This window comes from Madurella fahalii, assembly GCF_045866475.1.
Source record: "Madurella fahalii IFM 68171 DNA, scaffold_4, whole genome shotgun sequence".
Classification (NCBI taxonomy): Eukaryota; Fungi; Ascomycota; class Sordariomycetes; order Sordariales; genus Madurella; species Madurella fahalii.
The window spans coordinates 820,401-840,047 of NW_027263974.1; the positions used below are offsets into that span (position 1 = coordinate 820,401).

At 46.4% G+C, this 19,647-nt stretch overlaps 4 protein-coding genes across 4 annotated transcripts; 1 reads left to right on the top strand and 3 right to left on the bottom strand.

Annotated features, from left to right (window-relative positions):
• Positions 1 to 9,959: 9,959 nt before the first annotated feature.
• On the bottom strand, positions 9,960 to 10,745 carry MFIFM68171_07251 (Cutinase; the record flags this gene model as incomplete). Its single annotated transcript, XM_071062671.1, has 3 exons — positions 9,960 to 10,239; positions 10,298 to 10,509; positions 10,572 to 10,745. The coding sequence occupies 3 exons, from the start codon at positions 10,743 to 10,745 to the stop codon at positions 9,960 to 9,962; spliced, it is 666 nt and encodes a 221-aa protein (XP_070918772.1).
• A 4,506-nt stretch (positions 10,746 to 15,251) lies between these two features.
• Positions 15,252 to 16,052, bottom strand: MFIFM68171_07252 (WSC domain-containing protein; the record flags this gene model as incomplete). Its single annotated transcript, XM_071062672.1, has 1 exon — positions 15,252 to 16,052. One exon carries the CDS (start codon positions 16,050 to 16,052, stop codon positions 15,252 to 15,254), a length of 801 nt encoding a protein of 266 aa, XP_070918773.1.
• Positions 16,053 to 17,024: 972 nt separating this feature from the next.
• Positions 17,025 to 17,630, top strand: MFIFM68171_07253 (2EXR domain-containing protein; the record flags this gene model as incomplete). The annotated part of the gene is made up of 1 exon (XM_071062673.1): positions 17,025 to 17,630. The coding sequence occupies one exon, from the start codon at positions 17,025 to 17,027 to the stop codon at positions 17,628 to 17,630; it is 606 nt and encodes a 201-aa protein (XP_070918774.1).
• A 160-nt stretch (positions 17,631 to 17,790) lies between these two features.
• MFIFM68171_07254 (uncharacterized protein) lies at positions 17,791 to 18,657 on the bottom strand (the record flags this gene model as incomplete). The annotated part of the gene is made up of 1 exon (XM_071062674.1): positions 17,791 to 18,657. The coding sequence occupies one exon, from the start codon at positions 18,655 to 18,657 to the stop codon at positions 17,791 to 17,793; it is 867 nt and encodes a 288-aa protein (XP_070918775.1).
• Positions 18,658 to 19,647: the final 990 nt, after the last annotated feature.

The window sequence follows — 19,647 nt, forward strand, 5'->3', positions numbered from 1 at the left end:
GTCATCCCGCCGTGGGTGTTGAGATCGCCGCTGGTCACCACCCTTGGAGCTTTGTTTTCTATTATAGGTCTACTCTTCGCTTTCGTGTGGTCTAGGTCGGTGATGGAGAGTTTTATATGGCATACAATCCTCGCGAGAGATCAGAGCGACGGGGCTGAGGCCAGCAAACCGGAAGCCAGTGCTAAAGATACAGATGCTGAAAACAGGGCTGAAGGTGTAGGCTCGGGCTGAAGCCATCTTCATCAAGAGCTTGGAGATTGCAGAGGTGTTTCCTGTTTTTCTTCCTTTTCTTTCCGTAACACACGTACAGACATATTTCACGCCAATCGCTAGTTATGAAAGCGGTCGCCCCGGCCTTCCGAGGGGCATGAAGGAAGTATTACTGAAATTACTAAACTGGCCAAACCCCTTATCTCTGCAAACACCAACTCATGTTGGAAAGAAAAGGTTAAGGGACCATTCCATTGTGTGAGGCTGCGCGGGTGAGTAGGAGACACCCGCGACAAGAATGGTCTTCCATTCTGTCGATTATCGGATTTTCACATGCGGTATGGAAAGGACTAATATATCATATTGCGTAACGTATTTGATAAGCGAGCGGTCCAGACAAGCGAACGGTCCACTTTCCGACGCGACGCGCCACCCTTGCACTCAACACAGATTTTCTCAACAACCCAACATGCCTCCTAGTTCGAGAGAAGCCAGGGTAATCTTAGCCCTTGACGCTCTTCAGAATGACAAAAACCTAAGCCTATGAGCCGCAGCAGAGATCTACGACGTCAGCTATACTACTCTTCGCCAGCGACGTAAAGACCGGCCTGCACAACGCGATATTCCAGCCAACTCGCAGAAGCTTACGGATCTCGAAGAGCAGACGATAGTTCAGTATATAATTGAGTTGTCGGAGCATGCATTCCCATCTAGACTAAGTGGTATAGAAAATATAGCTAACTATCTGCTACACGAACGCAACGCGCCCCCTGTCGGCAAACACTAGGCTTACAACTTTGTTAAACGCCAGCTAGAGCTCTATACGCGTTATATACGTAGATACGATTACCAGAAGGCTAAATACGAGGATCCAAAGGTTATTAGCGAGTAGTTTACGTTTATACAGAATACTAAGGCCAAATACGGTATTATAGATAATAATATCTATAACTTCGATAAGGGTTGGGTTTATAATAGGTATTATCTTTATAGGCATAGTTATTACAACCTCTAATGGCCGTAGTAAGGCAAAGCTAGCCCAGCTTAGCAACCACGAGTAGGCAATAGTGATCCAGGGCGTTAACGCCCTTGGCTAGGCTATCCCGCTATTTATCATCTTGGTTACGCAATACTACCTTAGTAACTAGTACTAGGAATACAATCTTCTACTTACCTAGCGTATCGCAACTACCGACAATAGCTAGACTACTAATACGGTAGGCCTAGATTAGATCAAATACTTTAACTACTATATAAAATCCCGTACGAAAGGCATATACCGGTTGTTAATATAAAGGGGTTGTTCTAGGAACACGTTGAGGGAGATAGACTACAATGTCTCAGTACCGAAAAGGGTTCGATCAGTAGGCGATAGCTTCACGAACAGCCTCCTATTATCATTAACTACACAGAGACTGATCCTTACGGATCAGAAGTACCCCACGTAAGAGAGTTCCCTTACGGGGTTCTTATCTATCCTATATCGTGATATCATCCAACATCATTCAGCAGGTCCTCCTGACCTTCGTCTGGAGACTCTCGTTATAAATTATCCTCCCCTCTGTAGAACCTGTCCTCAGGTTCCTTACTACTGAGGATCGTCTGAACTTAGGGGGTAAGACTTGGGATGACATTAGGTAGATATCAGGTATACGTCGAATGCTATTCGTAGTCGCGCGAATAGATAAGTATCGAACCGGTAGACCTTATAGTCCATCCGCTCCAACGAACTGTATAGTAGGAAAGGAGAAACGATAGTTTGGAGTAAGGAGTAAGTTGTCTTATAGTCAGGAGGTTTTCGGGAAAAGTTCGGCCGGTTGTCGGGCCGTAGTAGGATTCGCGGCTCCGAGGTCCCACTTTCCCGGTTCGGGCCTGAGATCCGAATTACGGCCAAATCGTCCGGATTTCCATCCGAACTCACACGTTATCCTCGCAACTTCAAAACATATGAAGATTATACGACTACTCAATCGTAAGGCTTATATATAGTTGTAAATTTACAGACGTATATTAGCTATATCTCCTCGGGTATAAATACCCCTCTCCTCTCCTACCTTTTCCAAAACTTTTCTTCTTTAGGCTCTCTTCTATACGTTGTTTCGCTCGCTTTTCGCTTTGCTCCTGTATATAGCTCGCTGCCTGTCCTCGCCTCTCTCTCCCTCTCTCTCTCTTCTTCTCTCTCTCTCTCTCTTCTTGTTATCGCTTCAGCTACTTTTCCGTCGCGATAGACGCTTTCGCCGCCTCCGCTACCGAGGTCATGCTGTATATAAAATATATTCGTTCGGCGTTTAAAAACACTAACCCTCGCTCCGGCAAGGTCCTTACAATTGACTATTCTTTCGAGTAGTCGACCTCCTCGTATTACTCCTATTACAATGCAAAGAAAGAGTTGTATACGCCGGTAAGTTACATATATTTTCAGCGGATTGGCAGGGGATTTGCTAACGATTATAGGCTACTACCGGAATAGTTGGCGACTCTGTCGACCTTATAATCCTTATCGACATAGCTCGCGCTATCGTCGATTATCGTATAGAGGACGCCGAGGGCAAGCTCGACAAGGAGGGTAATTACCTTCAAGTTTCTACGCTGTCTCGCTGCAGCTATAAGAAGATCGCTACCGCCGCTAAAGATCTAGTCGGGGCTTTCGACGCCGCCGAAACCGCTTATCGCCGCCAATTCGGTATTTCTAGTACTACTAAGCTGTCTTCTGTAAATACATTTATCTCGCTTGTCTTCGTATACAAATCGCTAATATCTCGATAGCAAGTTTATATAGTATATTGCTCTATAGTCGTACTATACAGCTAACTCCGCCTATAGTAGTCGTTCCGCCTTGGCCGGAACTACGGCTGTAATACCGACATCAGTCTCAATTACTATATTTCTACTGAGTTATCGCTAACTTTTCGTAATACGAGTCTGAGGTACATGCCTAGGAGGTACGGTCTGTCACTTATCTATCGCTTAGCGATATTGGTTTCGTAGGTTAGTCAGATACTAAATACCGTTTTCTCAAGAAGGTTAAAGAGAAGATCGCTACTAACGTAGAGGATACGGAGGCCTAGTAGGTTTAGGTAGAGGTAGCTCCTGACTTAAAGCTAGTACCGACCTCAATTTTCTGAGGTTTATATTATTTTCAGGGGGTTTTTCTAGAATATTTCGGTTGGGGTTAGCATCTAGTATACCCCGGAATATAGCTTTATATAGGTAGATATTAATTAATATCTTATTGCCTACGCTTTCGCTAGTTTTCGCATGCTTTTCGGAATTATAATACCAGTTTAGGTATATTTATTATATCCTCCTCTAATACCTACTGATTGTACTCCAAGGGCCAACCTACCTACTTGACTAAAAAGAAGGTTTTACCCTAGAATTTTCTCTCGTCTCGAATCTCTTTAACTTCCTACTCTCCGTCGTCCTTAAAGTCTGGTATCGGTATTACAGACGAATCATCTCCTTTTCGGCTATACTACGGTTCTAACATTGATATAGGAAATACATTATATAAACGATCGTACTTATCTAGGAGTACCAGATAATAAGCTAGTGATCTAACTCGGTTTAGAACACGAAATAGACCGATGAACTTAGATACCAATTTCCTCGGTAATTTGAATTTCAAATTCCAGGTTAATAATAATACTAAACTTCTATTCTTAAACTCCTTTTTCGTATACTTCTCGTCGTAATATCGTTTCTGGACTGCTATAGCTTCAGCCTAATTTTATTCTAACTATTTTCTTAGCTTAGTAAGTTTTTCAATTCTTTTAATTGCACTAGGTATCCTCCTCTCTTGTATATCGCCTTCGATATAGTGGGAAACCAGAGGTTGATAACCTATTAATACTTTAAAGGGATTTATCTTGATTATAGAATTGACAGTACTATTAACAATAAATTCTACTTCTAGGAGGAGATTTGCCTAGGTAATTTAATTTTGGTATACGAAGTAACGGAGGTATTAAATGAGTATTTAATTTACTCGCTCTATTTGCCTATCGGTTTATAGGTAAAAAGCGGTTGAAAGCCGCTTATATACCTTTTATAGGTAATATAAATCGCTCTAAAACTATAATATAAAAACAGAACCTCGATCACTAACACAACTATCAATAGGGCTATATTTGAGTTCAATCTCTTTATGAACAAGCTCTGCCAATTCTTGGCTGGTAATAGTAGTGGACACTAGGAAGAATTGGTTTATTTTCGTATATCGATCGATAACCACTAGAATTACGTCCTTCTCGGAACTATCGGGACTCTTTATTATAGGAAAACCTACGATAAAGTCTATAGTGATTTCGCTCCAAGGTTATATGGGAATCGGCAACGATTCGAGCGATCTATACGGCTTATACCGTCTTGTCTTATTGACTTAGCAGGTGTAGCAGGTTCTGTAGTAGTCTTTGATATCTTTGGTTATACTATACTAGAAGTATTTTCTTTGTAATAGTTCGAAAGTCTTTTCGATATTAAAATAACCTGCTAACGGATCGTTATAAAAAAGCTAGAGTAACTCCTGCTTAACAGCTTGCTTTACTAGAACGAATAATCGTCTTTAATACAGTAATTCTTACTTACATCTAAGTGCCTATTCAGGCAAAACTCTCTAGTTTCGGGTTAGACTCACCAGCCTTTCCTTGATTTTCAGAGTTACCGGATCTATAGCTTGCAGCTCTAGGATCAATTCTCTTATAGATTTCGACGGTTCTACAGTATAAACCGCTTCCAGTCGAGCATACTCTTTTATATATTAACGAGTAACAATCTGTTCCTATCTAAGCCAATCGGCTTCTTAGTAATCCTGAGGTCCTAGTAGGTAAATATTTAGCGATACTATAGTAACTTCTAAGGGATAACCTATTATTTCGGGTTTCCAACTAGCTAGTTTACTAGGGTCCTATATACTAGTATCTTCGCTATTCTCTGGTATATAGTAGGCTCTCTTGACCCCTTCTGCAGTCGTCTTTCCAACCTAGGTACTAGCTGATTTGCTAGGGTTTCTTATACGAGCTAATTTACTCTCTTCTATATAATAGGCAATCTTATTTCTTTCTGCAATTAGCTTTCTAATCCGGTTTACCCGAATAATTTTGCTTTCAAAAGTAGGTATCTACTTGAATCTGTTAGGACGTTCTTTATCCTCGTAATCTAGTCTTCTCGAGGGCCTATCGGCTGGATTTCACTTCTTAGGCTAATGCTTAATAGTGAAATCAAATCCTACTAGATATATATACTATCTAGCCTATCAGCCGTTTAATCGGTTTTGCTTTATAAACCTTTGTAGGTTATTGTAATCCGAAAATATAGTAACTTTATAGCAACTCCCTTCAACATAGTATCGCCAATACTTGAAGGCTTCTATAATAGCTATTATCTCCTTATTAGGAGTTCTATAGTCCTAGACCGGTCTAGAAAACTTCGCCGACTAGAACGTAATAGGACGTTTTCGGCCCCCTTTTAGGACCTGCAACAGGATAGCTCCTATTACAAAGTCAGAGACGTCTATCTCAATGATAATAGGGAGTTCGGGGTCGAAATAATATAAAACTGATACATCTTAAAATGCTCTCTTGAGCTATACGAATACTATACGCTCTTCAGCCTCTAACCGGAGGGTTCCCGGTTTTCGTCCGTTCTATAACCCCTTTAGCAAATTACTTAACGGTAATACAATCTCCGAATAACCTCGAATAAATCGACGGTAAAAATTACAAAATCCTAAGAAAACTTGGATGTCTCGATAGGACTGTAGTTTAGGCTAATCTTAGATAGTCTGAATTCATACCGAATCTATACCGATACCTTCGGGAGTTAAAATATAAACCAGAAATTCCACCTTATCCTAATAAAATAAATACTTACTAGACTTATAGTATAACTGCGTTTGTCTTAGGCGTTCTAGGACTTATTGGAGGTGAGTTATATAGGTTTCCCTGTCTAGGGAGAAAATTAAAATGTTATCTAAATAATATATATAATAATCGTCTAGTAGCCCGCCTAAAGTAGTCTAAATATAACTTTAGAAGGTTATAGGAGCATTTGTTAGGCTAAAAGGTATAATAAGATACTTAAATAGACTGTATTAGGTACGGAAAGCCGTCTTCTATTCGTCTCCTTCTCGGATGTGAATCCGGTAGTATACCTCTTTCAGGTCCAACTTTATAAAATACTTTGCTCCGGATACTCGGTCCAAGAGTTCTAAGATTAACGGTAAAGGGTACCGATTCTTAACCGTTATCCGGTTAAGTCCGCAGTAATCTATATATAAGTATAGAGTACTATCTTTCTTTAGGATAAACAAGATAGGACTTGCAGCTGAATTCTAGGATAGACGAATACAACTTTTCACCAGGTTTTCACGCAGATATTCCTCTAAAATCGAAAGTTTATATCGTAATAGAGAGTAAAGAGGTCTAATAGGAGGAACAATATTAGGGAGTAGATCAATACTATAATCAATGCTTTTGAAAGAAGGTAGAATATCTGTATTACTAGAGTTTATAATATCCGTAAAGTCTGAGATTTCAGGAGGGATATCTTCAGGTTTTCGGGGGGTATTCTCCTCTTCCTCCTCCAGAAAAAGCACTTCCGGCACGTCTAGGTACTACATCAAGGAGTAAATATAAGCTTCTCCTTAATATATTTTTAAGAATTTCTTCGGGTTTTCAATCCGAATATACTCCGATTCCGTTATAAACTACTATAAATTCCCTTCTAGGTATAACAAGATCTTATAGGATATTAAACTTAGTATCCTAAGAAGAATAGAGGAATCGTTTATAATAAGGGGGTAATTAATAGCGGTATAAGAAATACATATTCTTTTAATAATTCCTTAGCAGTCTATCAGTTCTAAAAGAACTTTATAAACACTAAATACTTTAATGATATAATAGTCTATAAACCGAATACAGGGTAATTATATCCCGATCTATTAGAGTTTCCTCTACTTTACGAACTCTAGACTAATAATATCAATCTCTACTCCAGTATCGAGATCGACTATAATAGATTGAGGGATATAGTTTAATAAGATTACAGAAGTATATATTCGTTCTTTAACTGGAACCCCTAGTATATCGTCTTCATCGACGTAATCGGGGTTTATATCCGCCGGTATCTGCTATTTCCCCGCTAATTTAAGCACAATCCCCTACCTCGGCAACTAGAGTACCTAGTAGCTTTATTCACTGATACTCCCTTTTATAGGCAGTTATTAGCAAAATAGGTATTACTACTATAAATAAAACAAGTTAAAGGGTTTCCTTAACTGTCTATAGGGTTCAGCTAATTGAAATAAAATAGGGTTGACGTAGGGTAATCGTCAGGTTTCGTATATAGCGTCGTTGACTATACATTTCGTTGGTAATAACGAGATAATAATGCTCTTCGAGGATAAAATAATGATTTATAGGTTAAAGAAGAACACAATAAAGGAGAAGAGTAAAAAGGATTTCGGGACGAATATTTAGGGGCTTCCTAAGGTTTTCGGTACTGGAAACTATACCAAATTTAAATAGCGAGTTTAACTATCTCTTCCCGAGTCTCTAGCTTATTGTAGATATATAAGTCGATATAGTTGCTAATTACAGACAAAAGCTTCATATAAAAGGTAAGAATACAAGCCTTTTCATCCTACTTCGGGAATTAGGCCTCAAAGGATTCTAAATACTAATAAAAGTCTAAGAGAGACTGGTTTTCTTATTACTTAGTATCATTGAACTACTTTATAATAGTAGATTCTTAATCTATAAGATCTCGAATACAGTTCAGTATCTAATCTTCAAATATTTTCTAGTCGTTTTCGGCCTCTTATTATATATCTATCGGAAGATTGTTATAATAACTATACTATCGATTCCAAAGACGTTCTTCCATTTGATCTAAAGCGAAAAGGATCCGGTTTATACCCGTTTTAAACCGTTTCGGGTCTCCTATAAATGCTCGCTATAGATCTTAGAGCTATTCTAAACAGCGTCGATAGGTAGTATTATTAAGGAACTGAATCAGATGCTTTACCTTAATCGCCTTTCGGTCCTTATTATAGTTACTAGAACCTACTAAAGGAGAACGATATCGCCTGCATTTCAGTGAGGATTCGCCTAGTAAGATATCTAACTTCCGAAGCAAACCCTCTTCTTATTCTCGCAGTTGTTTCAGCGCTTCCAGTTGCTGTATCCGAAGACGGGTTGATTCCAATAGGTTATTATGGTGAGGAGCTTGATGCGGAACCTGGAAGTCCGAAAGGGTATGCGAAGATATGCGAGGTCGAAATCCTGGTGATTCCGACCGATGAAGGCGTACAGGATTTGTAGGTGATTGGGGGGTGTTTTCCCCTGGACTCGACTCTGTTCCCAGCTCACGGGAGGTACTCATCGTAGGTGCCATCTCGGCCAACGGTAGAACAGAAGGATCAGAATTGTAAAGGGGGTTGTTCTGGGAATACGTTGAGGGAGATGGACTACAATATCTCAGTACCGAAAAGGGTTCGATCAGTGGGCAATAGCTTCACGAACAGCCTCCTATTGTCATTGACTACACAGAGACTGATCCTTGCAGATCAGAAGTGCCCCGCGTGAGAGAGTTCCCTCACGGGGTTCTTATCTATCCTGTATCGTGACATCATCCAGCATCATTCGGCGGGTCCTCCTGACCTTCGTCTGGAGACTCTCGTTACAGTTAATCCTCGACAGCTATAAAAGCCACTACTCAACCGAGTTCGAGCTATATTGCAAGTAGAACAATATCATCACACTCTATATACCTCCGTATTCTTCCTATAAATACCAGCCACTCGATATTAGCTGCTTCGGACCACTGAAGTAGGCATACAGTCGCCAAATCGAGAACTTAATACATATACATATCAACTATGTCAGCAAGCTCGAGTTCCTCTATACTTCTGCAACGCCTTCTTTGCCTCTATAACAGAGAGCAATATACAGGGTGGCTTTATAGAGGCCGGCTTTATACCGTACGATCCAGAGAGGGTACTTTCTATACTGGATATACAGCTTCGTACGCCAACACCCCCAGCCTCACAGCCCACTCTAGTACAACCTTAGGTCTTCTAAATACTACACAACCCCTAAGAAGCCGAATCGCAGTCAACGCTCATCAAGACTCGAATTACCAACCATCAAAACAGCTCTCCAACTTCGATATTGGCTGCTGTGGATCAACTTACTAAGGGTACGATCGCTGTAATGCACCAAGTAGCCCTCCTTCGGTCAGAGGTCTCTTCATTCCGCAAGGCCAACGAGGCACTGAGCAAGCGCCGGAGAGCTAAAAGAACACGTACACAGCTTGGAAGATCACTTACTGTACAAGATGCACAGGATCTACTAGCCCAGAAGGCTGTAGGTGGGGAGGTAGTAAGAGAAACGCAGCCAGATGGCAGTAGTACAGGGGGGGGCCGTACGAAGGTTCGGTGCTGTAGTGTATGCGGCAAGCCTGGCCATAATGCGCGTATTTGCCAGGAGGCTGCAGAATCCTCAGATTCAGCTGTTTCTGATGTAATTATAGTTGGTTCCTAGTGTTGTTGTATTGTAATTGAGGATAGTGTTGGTAGTGTGGTGGAAAGTGGACCGTTCGCTTGTCTGGACCGCTCGCTTATCAAATACGTTAACGTACCTTGTATTCTCTCGACTAGTCTCAGTTTCCTCTACGTGAAGATAAGGTCCGTACAATGCATCCATCGTTTATGAATGTTTATTTATCAAACAAAGGTCTATCTCAGGTTACCCCGAAGTCGAGAGAATCCGGCTAATGAGAAAGGCGACCCCTTCTGGCACGCGTTGCAAATAGTAGAAATGGACCGGCACAACCCACATGTAGCCCGCGCAAATGATATCTCCCGGATTGCAGATGATAAGGGTGCGATTCAGAGGATAGCCGCGAATCTGCCCCCCATCCTGCAAGGCCTGCGTATCGCCAAAGGTAACGACGCCAGCAATGCGGTCTTTGACGTACTGAGGGAGGCTCTCAATGGCTCGGTGCGTGATGGCTGCACCCTGACTGCTACGTGCGTCAGACATCATCCTCGGTGCCATGCGCGGGCGTTGGGCAGGGCACTCACCTGTATCCGGCTGCTACAATAGTGGATTGGGGGCAAGAAACCGCGGCTTGCGTTAAGAGGATTTGCATCTGATAGATGCCCCCCGCCGGTCCACCGCCGGGATGGAAATTCGTTTCGATAAGACCGAGGTAGTTCACCCCCTGGGTTGCGACGTTTTGGACACCGAAATAGGCTTTGAGGCCGTTGGAAAGACGGGGTCCGATGGTGATACCCTAACAGTATTCTTTTTGTCACTATGACAGTGGCACCAACCACCTGTAGCGAGGGCACGAACCATGTTTCCAGGGGCGATCGTCTCCCGGGCAAAAATAAAGATGATCGGTCTGCAGCCAAGGGTACTAAATTCTTCGGAATACATGCCTGTCCACTGTTGTCGCTTATCGTAGGGAATCGGCGTAGCACACGCCCCCAGCAGCATCGAGGCGAATAGGTACACTAGCAACTGCATGATGCTAGGAATCTGTTCGTTGTCGTCTAAAGCTTAGGTAGTAAGGTATAGATGGCGGCCGACCCTCATTGTCCTTCACCGCGAAAATTGCTCAATCGGGCTCATCATCTCACTAGGAGAATGAAATGCGTTAAAACACCCGCGAAAGGGGTTGAGGAGTCAGAAAATTCCTCTGTGGGGAATGCGTCAATTGTATTCGGACTCGAGACACAGGATCAAGGATACGGAATAAAATATGAGGATCAGATGAATGCCAGGTTTCCAAATGGTTTGATATCTAACGCTGGGTCCCTTTCACAATATACACGGCACCAACTCGGCAGATATGCCTCCGATTTGGCCATCCCAGACACAGCTGCCGGATGGAGTGCGCGGCAGCCGCAGACACAGGCAATTTCTCCAAGACTAGGGTAACCCCGCATACGTCAGCCTGGTATCGCTGCAGATGGTTGGAGATCGCCGGTACTGGGGCTGCATATAGTGGTCTCGATATTAATTCAGTTGGTGTGGGCACGGCGCCGGCTCGGGATATCGGTAGTAATGGCCGCGCCATCGAATATTGCTTGACCGTCGATCAGATGTGCGGCCACGACTTTATGCCCGCTCGTACCGTACTTCGTCAATCTACAACTCCCCGGCTCCGGGGTCGCCGATAACCATGAGATGTCAATGTCGGTGTCCTCGTCGATTTTTGCCCGTTTGTCGACTCACACGGAGCGATGTCTCTAAGTATGTGGTGAAGTTGGCAATCTACCCACAAAGGCGCAACTCCTCGGCTAGGAACAGTACAATGGTTGCGTTGGGTGGCTTTGTAGATGCCTAACCTAACAATGGTTGCCGGTTCACTTTCGTTTGTTGGGCAAATTGGGAATCGTCGCAGCAAATAAGACATTACCCTTCCAGGTCGCGTATGCATGAGCTAAAATCTCGGGTGTCAGTTGACGAGATGTTAACCCTGAGTAGGCTGCTGTACTTGCCCAGCTTGGCCGACTAGATACCACGCATGCCGAGCTTCAGATCTTGAAGGATTCTCTTTGCCGATTCAGAGAAATTTCCAGGAAATACACTCCCGACACCTTCCTTGGCGGAGGGCCCTTCCCGGGACCATGAAATTGGGGCACTGAAGAATACTATTGAGCAGCTGGTGAGAGGAGGCATGGGAGGCCTGGTATCCTAAGAACTGCGGCCAGGGCATTACATTGTTGGTCGGAGCAGGCGGAACTCGTCTTAAGCATCAACCGCCTGATCGAAAATCTTGAACAGTTACTTATTCCACGTGCCACAGATCCACCGAGAGCTCGCTGCGCGGGGAATTGCGGGAGATAACAAATATAGAATTTGATGTATATACCGTCGGCATCAAATACAGCTTCGCAACGGTCTTGCATCGAAGTCAATAGCTCTACCAGGTGGCTATCAAAATGTTTATTCTAAGCTTCCAAACTGTAAGTACATAACTCATCATAACCCCGGTTCTTGGCTATATTGTCCTATATATGATCCTGTGTTTCGACTGCCAGTGTAGTTACGATACTTAGCTTTTGTAATAAGTAAAGCGCCGGCAAACGGGGCTGGAAGGCCTCAGAGATCACGCCGTCTATGCTACGCGCATTATGCGGCCGAATCATCAAGAAGCCAGACATGTGCCCGGACGAGATAGTCATGTTCCTCTGGGACAATTCGATATCCTAGTAACAACACACAGTATGAGTAAACTTAAAGGAATAGACTGCTCCAAGAAAACCACACGTCGCATTGCACAAAAACGAAGCTTGGGCCGGCTAGAGTTTTACCTCCACGACTTTTCTGAGTTTCGCTCATACCATTTGGTATACGTTGACGGGTCTTGCTGTGACAAGGGAGTTGGGTTCAGGCGCGCCGGATGGTATCACTTGGGGAGTATCCCCGGTACAGGTTGCTCGATCCCACCAAGGTCGGGGGTACTGTCAGGTTCTCCCGGCATATGCACGAACTAGATTCTGAGGAACACTGAGCGTAATCACAGTCACCAGCGACTATATAATACACAATACCATGATGCCGGCAATCCATAGTTCATGCGACATGGTGGTTTCCCGCCTTTGGGCGTATTTGGGGCTCTCTAAGACCCTGTCGTGCTCCTCGAGACGGACCCCAGTTGTGCGCCATATCCCTTCGTCATTTATGTTCCAATCTCTGCCAAAATGCCCTCCTCGTTATTGGAAATCGCGTTCCTCATTCTCTCCGGCCCGATGGCAACGCTGTCCGTTGTTGCGTGGATCCTAGTCCCGCGGCGGGCGTTACCACCACCGTACGTCCGTCCGTATCCGTTAGCGGCGGTGGGTCTTGTCCCGCCATTTTGCGTCGTAACGATACCCCAACGGGCCAGGAGCTCTCGAAAAGTGGGAACGCAGACACGGGATGCAGGCCGCGATCGAGCCAATTTGCTCCTCAATGCACGGCCACGCCCTGACGGATATGCCCTCGGTGTCGGGCCTTCGGTCCGCCGAAAGTTAGCGGCGGTGGCGGTCTTAATCATCGAGGCAACCGAGAAGATGCTGAGTCCCATCAGGATGACGATGATGGTGCGCTCGCAGAGAGGCCGCTGCATCTTGCGAAGGAAGTTGATAGGCAGTAGGGCGAAGATGATATCGGTAGCGACGTTGACGCTCGAGACTCAGATTGAGCTGATACAGATGGTGTTATTGCTGATGCATTGGGGTCGGTACTGAGCCCAAGGAGGTCCCATGCCTATCCTAAGGAAGTGGAAGGAGTAGATAAATCTCTCCCCACCGTTCTATCAGCATTTTACTAACGAATCGAGAGATATTACAAACTTGCTAAGTTAGATGAAACTTAAGGTAGTGAGTCGTGACTTGGAACACCAACCGAGTGATGACGATAGCTTTCCCGGAGATTCGTGCCAGACATACCGTATGAAATCGTGGGACTCGTCTTTGGTGTATTTCCGCCAGTACAAACAGCTATAAACTAGTGTCACAGACCGTCATATGGACGAGAACGACAGTCGAGAAGTTCTGAAGGTGCGTGTGCAGGCGCCTACCCACAGACGTAGCTAACGCGATTCGCAAATGGCACGGTGCCGACTTGGTTGATGGATACGGCCCAGAAGCGCCATACACCTGTGGAAAAGACACTACAAGCTCGGATATGTTGAGGGAGAGGTGGCTGAGAGAGAGCTAGGTGGGCCGGACGAGAACGAGGTCGGCTGACGATTTCGAGGACCAAACAGCAAACCCTGTTCCGTGACAAGACCTTGAAAGTAATGAGAGTCTCAGCAGGGCTAAAGGCTCACTGTTGATACACCCCTGAACCGGGGAGCTCCTGAGATCCTAGCGCCTTACTGCGAGTTTGTAGGAAGGCGGAGACGCGTCGAATGCCTAGTGATGTGGTATAATTATGGCCCCGCCGTCAACTCGAGGATATGAGGGAGCGGTGGCCCAAACACGACGTGCCTTTTATTGTATACTACAGGGTATCACCCCTGTAGCTACGCGGTTCATGCGGAGGATCCTGGGTTGACACATAGACTCGACAAGACTGCCCTACAGTAAACGGTTGAAGGCCCGGTACGCCCTAGGGCATAGCGGTGTGGGAGTAATGGTAACAATTACTATATTGAGGTGTCTCTTAATTATGAGGTTTGTCTCGTTCCCTTTAAATACGAAATGCGCCGATTTCCCGGAATAGCCAAACGGACCAAATACTAGGTACCTTTGCTAACCTTTTTGTACCGGAAATAGCTACCTTCCGTTTCCTCTAACGAGATAATTAATATCAAACCTCCCTTATCCATCACCGCCATCATAAGTTTTGATCTATCTTTCTTACAACAATGTCGTCAAGAGGTCTAGGATCGCGTTCAGCTTGCACGCTAAAACTGGGCGTCTAGTCACATCTACACCCACATACCCATCAAAACAAGGGGGAAGGCAAAGGTGGCCAAAGTGCCAGACAGACAAGATAGACAAGACAGGCCGGGCGACACCACCACAAATTGGGTCCCTACAGCCTAGACAAGGTCAAAACAACATGTGCAGATAGAGCTCCCTCTGGTCAGACGGAGACCGTTTTGTACGTAAGGAAAGTTCGTCAATTGAGCCTGCAACAAGTGTGGAAAAGAGTGCTAAAATTGATTGTTCGGTCTAAAAGCAATGGCCAGGACGGTCCTACTTATGGTGCAAAAGAAAAAAAATGGGCCCACGGCAAGTTCCAGCCCCCAGGGCACCATCCTGGCAACTGTAGCCCTCTGACCGGAGGGATCCTGATCCCTGGGGACTGTTTTCCCCAACTCACTAGTTGATTCAAGCGAGCATTCGTATAAACATCATTCCCTTGCTCGCTCATTTTGCAATAGATGTTTCTTTGCCTGAGTCTCGTGCAGTCGATTTCGATGCCGACAATTTTGACGATAGCGATGAAGATTTACCCCATTATTTGCTCAATGACACTATCCATCACAAGCGCCACGATTGAAACGTTGCGCAACTACCTCTAATCTGTCCCTCAAAACCAGGGCAGGTTCCTCGCAGCCCCTGAACTAGCCCGTGTCTCGACAACAGTGCTGGTGCTGGTGCTGCTGGTGCTAGTGCCATTGTCAGTCCCAGTGCTGGTCCCAGTGCCGGTCCCAGTGCCGGTGGTAGGTATGAGTGTCCAGGTCTCATCAGCCTCGTAGACGAAGAGGACGCCCTTCCCGCCGCAGAATTCCGTCGTGTCGCCCGAGCAGGGAATGTTACAGTCGGCCTGGTCGCTCGTCCACTCGCCGCCCACGTAGCTGTTGCACCAGCACTGGTTGCCCTCCTGTAGGCCGGCAAACTTGTAGCGCGCGCGGTAGCAGGTGTCCTGGCATTTGGCAATGGTTAGGGACCCGTCGCCGCCCGGCGGGCTCATGTTCTCCTCGAGAGTGCGCAGGTCGGGGTCCTCTTCGTAACAGCCGAGATCTATCCAGCTGGTGGGGGACGGCCCCAAAGTGGGCGCGCTGCTCGTTGTGGTGGAGGGGGCGGCGGTCGTGGATATGGTTTTTGTCTTGTTTGTGTTTTCTAGCCGTTCCAGGGTGACGATGCAGTATGACTGCCATCTCCACGGCTCGCAGTCGAGACTGACGGAGGGGTTCCATTTATGGAACTCCTCGGGGGTGATACCGAAATAATTTCGCACATACTCGCATGACTCGCCCTCGTAGTTGTTGTACCACTCGACGCAATCCGGGGCTGTTTCTGAGTCCCACTGTAGTTCAGGATTGCGGCTGCATGAGACTCGGTGGGCGAGCGCCCCGAGAGAGAGGACGATGACGCTGGAGGTCTTCATGATAGTGACTGGTGCGGGTGGAGAGTGTTTGGGGAAATCAAGGAAGGGAAGGTTGTGGGGGGATTGAAGTTGGGCAAGGAGAATAGGGAGAATAGGAGGAAGTTTCCTCGTGTAGCGCCTGGGGTTGTGCGTGAAAGGAGCAAGGCAATGGAGGGTCTGAGCGCGAAGAGAAAATCGTGGCCCGCCTCCCTTCTCCCCCCACCTTTTTTTTTTTTTTTTTTTTTTTTTTTTGTGTGTGTGTGTGTGTGTGTGTGTGTGTGTGTGTGTGTGTGTGTGTGTGTGGGTTTGTGTGTGTGTTTCTGTGTGTGGGTTTCTGTATGTGTGTTTCTGTGTGTGGGTTTCTGTATGTGTGTTTCTGTGTTTGTGTTTGTGTGTTGGCAATCTGCCAATCTATGGTGTGCTGTGAATTCAGGAATCAAAACGCGTGTTAGACTTCCCTGTAACCACGTGGCGGTGGTTGGACAATGGGATGAATACCTGAGGCGAAGCAGCCATTGGCCGAGCGCCTCACGGTCAATCTCGATCAGGAAGGTGACAGGAGCTAAGAAAGCCGCCGAGTTGAAATGTTAGCTGCAACCACCTGACGCTGCCTGAACGGCTTGATCCGGGCCCTGGGCTGCCGAAGAGCTGCCAAAAGCCGATTTACCTCGTGCGAGCGTAGCATTTCCGACCTGAATCACTGAATCACCATGTGAGAACCAATACGAGATCTCGAGCTTCCTTACCATCTCGCTGCGCCGCAATACCACTTTCCCCAACCTACATTTGTTCACGGCTCGTTGGTGTCGGTGCGTCAGTTGGGAGCACAGCCTTGGTTCTCAGCCGACACCTTTCAATAACCGCAGCAGAACAGAGAACCCCGGGTAAGGTGGTCTCCATCAACCTTCTCATTAATTACAGTAAAAGAACCGCAAAGCGCTAATATTGTCATTTGAACTAGAGCCAACAGACTCCACTGTCGGATCGACTGGCATGGCCACATTCCACCCATTCCCTCGCCTCCCATTCGAGATCCGTGCTCGAATTTGGGAGTCGACCGTCGAGCCGCGCACCGTCCAGCTTCGCATCGTTTACACAAAAACCCTCGTCCGGGACAGTGCCGGGTCCGGGGACGGACCCAGAGAGGTTTGTGTCCAGCATCTGCTTTCATCCACGCCGGTGCCAGCAGCCCTGCACACTTGCCGAGAAACTCGGAACCTGGGGCTGTACCAGCAAGCCTTCTCCGAACTGTCCCCCTCCGAGACGCGTTATGTCTGGCTGAATCTGGAGATTGATATGATTTCCATTGGGACAAGCCCGTTTGAGGCGTTCAAGCCAGTTGCGCACCTCATTAGGCGGCTCAGCTTCGAGCGCAACAATGGAGACGAATTCTCCTACTACTTCGAGGCTAGAGAACTTCATTCCTTTGTCAATGTCAGGGAAATCCACGTGGTCTGTCCGGAAGGAATCGAGGCGTGGCATGAGGCCAGGAAGGAACACTACTTCCCTTGCCGCGACGAGAACTTGTTCTTCATTGACTTGAATGACGGTCGGATGATGAGAAGCATCGAGCTGGACGAGATGTGTGACAGGTGTTAAAGGAATCATGGGCAGCAGAGGGATACGATTATTTCACTGGCGAGCCCCTTAATGAGGAAAATGAATAGCAAACATAGTACTGAAAGTATAGAGATACACGTCCCACCCTTTTCCACCACTGAACCCCTCAAACATTTATCCCACTTCATCCTGCTTCTTCCTATTTCTTCCGACACTTGATAGTGCTGGCTGCCATCCGCTTGTACGACTTGATGACCTGATAGTGCTTCCTCGCTCTTTCATACTCGGTCGTCGTTCCGTGATAAAACTTGGCAAGAAATCCCTTGATCTTCTTGTCAACCTCCGGTACGCCGCGGGCTTTGGCTTGGACCGCCGTCTCCCTCCAATCCACAGTCTCCCAGTCGGCATCAGTCAGCGGATTCTTGCCCAGTTTCTGCTTGTGAACTACCATAAACTCGCCCAGAATCTCGTGTGCCGCATTGTAGAGGTATGGGCCATGGTCTCCCGCATGCGCAACCCGAATCAGCTCGCCGGTGCTGTCAAAGGCCTCCCAGAGATGCTTGTTCCTATCGTCTCTCTTCGACTTGTACGTATCGTTGACCTTTTTGTTGAGCCTAATGATGAAATCATTCCATTCGTATGCTTCTTTCATAGCAACAAAGGGCGGGAAGTTGGGAATCAGGGGGGCGGAGGGCGCCTTGGGTCGTTCTGCGTATCTGCGGTAGGTCGCGAGGGCGGTCTCTTTAACATCCAAGTTTCCTTTGTCATCCAGGACGGACCACCCCTTTGCAACATTAGTCTTGCCCAGGTGGACAATCAGCTCGTCGTAATTGCATTGAGTGGCGCCATTTCTCTTTGGTCGGCATGCTTGCCAGACACCGGAGCAACTTTTGCTTTCGTCATTCCACTTGGTACATTTGTATCCGATTGTGCGGTCGGGCTCGTCGTTGAGTTGGTCAATCTGGTAGGCCTGAAACAACAAGATGCGCTCAAGGCATCCCTGATATCCTCCGGCCCACACCGCGGTGGGAAGGTAGGAAAATGTTAAGAAGAGAAAAAGCTTCATGATTGCAGCAGCCGAATGAGAGAACGCAGAAGTTAAGGATTAACCGGGACTGCGAAGGAGAGCTGTCCGGTCTCGAAAAAATGGAGAAGAGAGGATGATGATAGGTGATTCTCGACATGCGGGTGCCCCTTCGTCTCGGAGCGATGCCTTCAGTCTCCCGTGGCCCAAATGGGCAGTAGATCCGGATTGCGTGACACATGTCCCGTTCAAATCTCATTCTATGCTGTGCGCCATAGGCGCAATGTGACCTCCGGCCCAACTGCTTTTCGATCGCCTCTGAATAGGTATCAGGTTGATCTGTTCGCCGTAGACAATGTCTGTTGGCTGCGGCGCATGTTGTGGCCCCACGATAATGGACTCACAAATCCACAGCAATTCTAGCTTGGCAGCCTAACGTAACGCGATGAGTACTTGAAGATACAAACGCACTTTGGCTCGTAGGTTGATGGGTCAATGGTAACCCCAGGCCGATGCTGCGACAGCAGACCGAGCTTGTTGGACATTGGGAGCTGTTGTGTGGCCGAGTAAGGGACGCACTGCATGAATTCATCAAGGGAATTTTCCATACCACTCCCCTCCACCCAAACCGCATCCACCGGTGTCCATTCTTCTCCTTCATCCTCCTACATCTTCATTCTCTAAGGTAGGAGATCTGAATCCTGCCTTGGCTCTTGCTAAACTTACTTTTCGGCAGCATCTTGCTATCATGAAATCTTCACTACTGTATCTTCTCCCTGCGCCTGGTTGGCTACGGAGACTTTAGCCTCGCTTTCCAAGGTCGGGATACTGCCCCGAGTTGGCCACGACGCCGATGATGATCTCGACGAGTGGTTGGCAGCAGCACAGCGAACGTCACCGGAGGTTCTCAAACCTTGCCCTGTGCCATGCAGCGCAGTGGTAGAGAGCGCCGGATGGTTTTTGTTCCCTGATCCGTCAAGGCTGGCGTTATGTAACGAGACCATGCTGCTCAATATGGACACATACGTCGGT